Here is a 6,964-nt window from a genome sequence, read left to right on the forward strand (position 1 = left end):
TAATTAAAGTTACCAGATAATTAAACCAGTTACCAGATAATTAAACCAGTGACCAGACAATTAAAGTTACCGGATAATTAAACCAGTTACCGGATAATTAAACCAGTTACCGGGTAATTAACCAGTTACCAGATAATTAAACCAGTTACCAGATAATTAAACAGTTACCGGGTGATTAACCAGTTACCGGGTAATTAACCAGTTACCGGGTAATTAACCAGTTACTGGGTAATTAGCGAGTGACCGGGTGATTAAATCAGTGACTGAGTTACGGATCAGAGCGTGTGTCGATAAAAGATGCAGGTGAAAGCGGCGCGTGTCCCGGGTTACCGGAAGCCTCGGTGGACACGGGTTCGAGTCGTGTGAAGTGGAGCCGGTGGGTCGCCGGACCGCCGGTACCCGCCCTAATGAGCGGAGGTCGGAGGGAGCGGAGCCGCTCGAGGCGGCGGAGCGGCGGGGAGGCAGCGGAGGAGCGGAGGAGCGGCTGCTGCCTCCTCTCGGAGCAGACGCAGCGAGCACAGAGTGGAGGAGGACGCTTCAGTTCAGCGTGTTTTATTGGAAAAGCCACAGAATAAGTTAGGAAGACAAACACACATCGTGCACACCACACCAAACACATTTGGACCGGGACGGAAGAAGAAGAAGAAGAAGAAGAAGAAGAAGCAGCCGCCGCCGCCGCGTGCAGGCGGACTGAGCTTGGGTTCTTCACTCATGCACGTTTGTAAGTCACAACATCGGCGGCCCGCGCTTCGCACCAGGCTGCAACGCGCCCGAGATACACGCGCCCCCGGGGCTCTACGGGCTTCGTCCGCTCCGTCGGAACCGGGCCGGTCGCTCCTGCTTTCCGCCGTCGGCACATCCGCGGCAGCGGCTAGGACGTGTTGAGCAGCGGCCGGGAATACACGCCTTGGTAGTAGGACGCCTCCGCGGCGGACGGATCCGCGACTCGGCCCGACATGGACGCGCCGGGGCCGTAGGAGGAGTACTGAAGCGCGTGCTCGTAGGCTTTCAAGTCCAGTTTGTGCTGCTGCTCAGAGGTGGACATTAAGTTATGGATGGAGAACGGGTGGTTGAAGGAGTAATGGGGGTCCCCTTTGAGGTGCAGCTGGGAGTCGTGCGCCATGGAGTGAGGAGGTAAAGACAGGGAGGGGACGGTGGAGCCCGTGGGGTGGAGCTGGGAGCCGGACACCTTCAGCTCTGAGGTCCGGAGGTCGTGAGGACTGGATGCGGACAGGGCCTCCATGTGGCCGGCCTTGATGCTGTTGCTGTCCCCGGTAGGAGACGACACCGGAACTCCAACTTGCTCCTTCCTCCCTTCTCCTTTCCCGGACAACTTCTTGTCGCACTTGAAGCGCTTCTGCCTGCGGAGGTAGCAGCCGTTCTCGAACATATTCCCAGAGTCCGGGTGCAGGGCCCAGTAGGAGCCTTTCCCCGGTTTGTCCGGAGACCGGGACACTTTGACGAAGCAGTCGTTGAATGAGAGTGAGTGCCGGATGGAGTTCTGCCAGCGCTGCTGGTTCTGTCGGTAATACGGGAACAGGTCCATGATCCACTGGTAGATCTCGCTGAGGGTCAGCATCTTACTGGGAGCCTGCTGGATGGCCATGGTGATGAGGGAGATGTAGGAGTAAGGAGGCTTGGCGTGTGGGTAGCTCCTCCTGAAGGACTTGTCCCGGTTCCGATTCAGGTTGGCCTGGCTGTACGACATGGGACTCATGGCTGGACTCATGCCGCCGTACGGGCCGAGGGCGCTCATCGACGCCTGTTGAGCCGACATGGAGCTCATGTTGGGCGGGCTGATGGTCGACACCCCACCGCTCATCCCGTTCACGGCTCCGGGGGAAGGTCCGGCCATGCCGGCCATGGTTCCGGTCCCGAGGCCGGTGTTGTTGTAGGACACGTTGAAGGAGGCGGGGGTCATGTTGGCCGCAGGACACATGTAGGTGTTGATGCCGCTGTTGGCCATGGGCGAGTACACCTGAACACAAAGCAGAGGCCGAGCGGACCAGTTACAGAAGCGACCATCAACCTGCACACAGTCCATGTTAACCTAGCACCACCCGCAGCATCACCACCCGCAGCAGCACCACCCGCAGCAGCACCACCCGCAGCAGCACCACCCGCAGCAGCACCACCCGCAGCATCACCCGCAGTGCTACACTCCTCTTCCAGCACCACGGCCCCGGCGTCAGCAGCAAGTCAGGCTACATTAAATGTAAAATCCCCGACCGACCGGTTTTACTGTATCGAAAACAAACGAGAACAAACCCCGTCCTGAATATCCATCGTCCCTCATGTAAAACTGTATTTATTTTAACTTATTAGCATATTTTTATGATTATTGATATTATCATTATTATATGACTTATTATATTACACTAGAATATATTATAGCTCATTATATTGTATTATATTATTTCATAACTTATTTTATCATATTATAACATAACTTATTGTATCATGAATATTATATTAAAACGTATATTATAACAGTATATTACAATTTATTATATCATAACTTACTATATTGTGTTATAACTTATATTATTCCATTCCGCATTCCACATTCTGTATTATATTATAATTTATTATAATTTATTATATCATAACTTATTATATTAATATTATGTGTTATTATATTAGTATAAATCTAATATCTATTATGCTGTAACTTATTAAACTAGTATTACATTATATTATAACATATTATATAATGCTGTGTAATACTGTATATATAATACAATGTTATATAAAATAAAATATAATGTGAGAAGTGTTTATCTGAGCACCTCGAAGAAATGAAGGAATTTACACTGGCGTCTGAAGATCAGCTGCAGCCTTACAGTGTTGGGGGCACCAACACTATTCCTGCTATCATCACATCATCATATATCACACCATTATATCATCACATCATCATATATCACACCATCATATCATCACATCATCATATATCACATCATCATATACCACACCATTATATCATCGTATCATCATATATCACACCATTATATCATCACATCATCATATATCACACCATTATATCATCATATATCACACCATCATATCATCACATCATCATATATCACACCATTATATCATCATATATCACACCATCATATATCACACCATTATATCATCACATCATCATATATCACATCATTATATCATCACATCATCATATATCACACCATTATATCATCACATCATCATATATCACACCATTATATCATCATATATCACACCCTTATATCATCACATCATCATTATATCATCATATATCACACCATTATGTCATCACATCATATATCACACCATTATATCATCATATATCACACCATTATATCATCACATCATCATATATCACACCATTATATACCACACCATTATATTATCATATATCACACCATCATATCATCACACCATCATATACCACACCATTATATCATCACATCATCATATATCACACCATTATATCATCATATATCACACCATTATATCATCATATATCACACCATTATATCATCACATCATCATATATCACACCATTATATCATCATATATCACACCATTATATCATCATATATCACACCATTATATCATCACATCATCATATATCACACCATTATATCATCATATATCACACCATTGTATCATCGTATATCACACCCTTATATCATCATATCATCATATATCACATCATTATATACCACACCATTATATTATCATATATCACACCATCATATCATCACACCATCATATACCACACCATTATATCATCACATCATCATATATCACACCATTATATCATCATATATCACACCATTATATCATCACATCATATATCACACCATTATATCATCATATATCAAACCCTTATATCATCATATATCACACCATCATATCATCATATATCACACCATCATATCATCACACCATTATATCATCATATATCACACCATTATATCATCACATCATCATATACCACACCATTATATTATCATATATCACACCATCATACCATCACACCATTATATCATCATATATCACATCGTTATATCATCATATCATCATATCCACATGAAGGATCCCATGACGGGGACAGAAAGTATGAATGGAAAAAATAAAAATAAAAAAGATGAAAAGCAAATGGAGGACAGGGAGAAGACAGACTGGTGGAAGACTGGTGGAGACTGATGGGAGAGACTAGTGGAGACTGATGGTGAGACTGTTGGGAGAGACTAGTGGAAAGACTGGTGGAGACTGATGGAGAGACTGGTGGAAATACTGATGGAAAGACTGGTGGAAAGACTGATGGAGAGACTGTTGGAGAGACTGATGGAAAGACTGGTGGAGAGACTGATGGAGAGACTGGTGGTAAGACTGTTGGAGAGACCGGTGGAAAGAATAGTGGAGAGACTGATGGAAAGACTGGTGGAAAGACTGGTGGAGAGACTAGTGGAGAGACTGGTGGAAAGACTGGTGGAGAGACTAGTGGAGAGACTGGTGGAAAGACTGGTGGAGAGACTGATGGAGAGACTGGTGGAAAGACTGGTGGAGAGATTGATGGAGAGACTGGTGGAAAGATTGGTGGAGAGACTGAATGATGGAGAGACTGGTGGAAATACTGGTGGAGAGACTGGTGGAAAGACTGAATGGTGGAGAGACTGGTGGAAATACTGGTGGAGAGACTGGTGGAGAGACTGATGGAGAGACTGGTGGAAAGATTGGTGGAGAGACTGGTGGAAAGTGACTGAAAGACTGGTGGAAAGACTGAATGATGGAGAGAGAAACTGATGGAGAAAGAGAGTGAATGATGGACAGACGGTGCCTGCCTCCATCAGGTGTCAGTTGCCGATTAACGGCGGACCACCTCGTGCCGCTGAAGCTCTGCGGTGCTCCAGCCTCACCAGGCACCTCACCAGGCACCTCACCAGACAGCCTCACCAGGCACCTCACCAGGCACCTCACCAGACACCTCACCAGGCACCCTACCAGGCACCTCACCAGGCACCTCACCAGGCACCTCACCAGGCACCTCACCAGGCACCTCACCAGACACCTCACCTGGCACCTCACCAGACACCTCACCAGGCACCTCACCAGGCACCTCACCAGGCACCTCACCAGGCACCTCCCCAGGCAGCCTCACCAGCAGCATGCATGAAAGAGCGCACAGACCTCCTGCGTGTCGCTGTAGTAGGAGCTCCAGTCCGCCGCGTCGTGGCCTTCCATCTTCACGGCGCCCAACATTATGAGGTAAGTCCTGCAGCCCCTCCGCTCCGCTGCGCTCCGCTCCGCTCCTGTCCGGCCCGGCTGCTCCTATCGGGGCGCGGGAGGCGCCGCTGGCGGGCTGTGAGTGGCGGGTCGGCTGGAGGAGGAGGAGGAGAAGAAGTGAGGCGCTTCAGTCTGACCTGCGCTCACTTCTCCTCCTCGTTTGGTTACGTCGACAGTTCAGCCCACTTTCACTAAGCACCCCGAAACTTTTCCCTCGTCTCATTTAGTCTGCATGCTACACACACACATGGACATATATGTATGCACTCGGTGCGTCTCGGTATGTATATACACACACACACACACACACACACACACACACACACACACACACACACACACACATGGACATATATGTATGCACTCGGTGCGTCTCGGTATGTATATACATACACACACACACACACACACACACACACACACACACACATGGACATATATGTATGCACTCGGTGCGTCTCGGTATGTATATACATACACACACACACACACACACACACATATGGACATATATGTATGCACTCGGTGCGTCTCGGTATGTATATATACACACACACACACACACACACACACACACACACATGGACATATATGTATGCACTCGGTGCGTCTCGGTATGTATATATACACACACACACACACACACACACACACACATATGGACATATATGTGTGCACTCGGTGCGTCTCGGTATGTATATACATACACACACACACACACATATGGACATATATGTGTGCACTCGGTGCGTCTCGCACGAAGCAGGCCTGTACTGCTGTGCATTAAAATCTTTCTTCCTGTATCCGTGTTGAGATATTCCGCTCCTCATTAGTCGAGCACTCAACACCATTGACGGTGTTGAGTGCTCGACTAATGAGGAGCGGAATATCTATATAGTAACGAATTCGGGGGGGGGGGGTAACCACAGAAACTACCGCAGCCGGGACGCGAACCCGTATGTCCCGCACCGCGGGGGGGGGGGCGGCATCGCTAACCGCTCAACTAAAGGGTCCGACCCGTTCGTCAACGGCCAACGCGTCTCCTTATCCATGCACGTTACACTAGGTTCGCGTCCTGGCTGCGGCAGTTCCTGTGGTTGCCCCCCCAATTCGCTACAATATGGACACCTGGCCATTACACCTACAGGAGCTTTTATGGCATCTTGTTCTAAATCTATAGGCATTAATACGGAGTTGGTCCCCCCCCCCCTTTGCAGCTATAACAGCTTCCACTCTTCAGGGAAGGCTTTCCACAACATTTTGGGGTGTGTCTGTGGGAATTTTTGCCCATTCATCCAGAAGAGCATTTGTGAGGTCAGGCACTGATGTTGGACGAGAAGACCTGGCTCAAAATCTCCGTTCTAGTTCATCCCAACGGTGTTCGATGGTGTTGAGGTCAGGGCTCTGTACGGGCCAGTCAAGTTCTTCCACACCAAACTCACCCAGCCATGTCTTAATGGGCCTTGCTTTGTGCACTGGGTCACAGTCATGCTGGAACAGTAAAGGGCCCTCCCCAAACTGTTCCCACAAAGTTGGAAGCCTAGAACTGTCCAAGATGTCTTGGTATGCTGAAGCATTAAGTTTTCCCTTTACTGGAACTAAGGGGCCTAGCCCAACCTCTGAGAAACAACCCCATACCATTATCCCTCCTCCAGCAAACTTTACAGTTGGCGCAATGCAGTCAGGC

The 6,964-nt window shown here is 47.8% G+C and overlaps 1 protein-coding gene across 1 annotated transcript; it reads right to left on the minus strand.

Moving 5' to 3' along the window:
* Positions 1–871: 871 nt before the first annotated feature.
* On the minus strand, positions 872–5,253 carry foxa1 (forkhead box A1). Its single transcript, XM_056295966.1, has 2 exons — positions 5,182–5,253; positions 872–1,978 (listed from the first exon to the last, which is right to left on the minus strand). Exons 1-2 carry the CDS (start codon positions 5,251–5,253, stop codon positions 872–874), a joined length of 1,179 nt encoding a protein of 392 aa, XP_056151941.1.
* Between the last annotated feature and the right edge of the window lie 1,711 nt (positions 5,254–6,964).

This window comes from Lampris incognitus, chromosome 16 (genome assembly GCF_029633865.1).
Source record: "Lampris incognitus isolate fLamInc1 chromosome 16, fLamInc1.hap2, whole genome shotgun sequence".
Taxonomy (NCBI): domain Eukaryota; kingdom Metazoa; phylum Chordata; class Actinopteri; order Lampriformes; family Lampridae; genus Lampris; species Lampris incognitus.

Coding starts and splice junctions, on each gene's coding strand:
- foxa1 (XM_056295966.1), bottom strand. CDS start 5,253: ATGTTGGGCGCCGTGAAGATGGAAGGCCACGACGCGGCGGACTGGAGC. Junction 1,979..5,181: donor ACTACAGCGACACGCAGGAG/GTCTGTGCGCTC, acceptor CTTTGTGTTCAG/GTGTACTCGCCCATGGCCAA.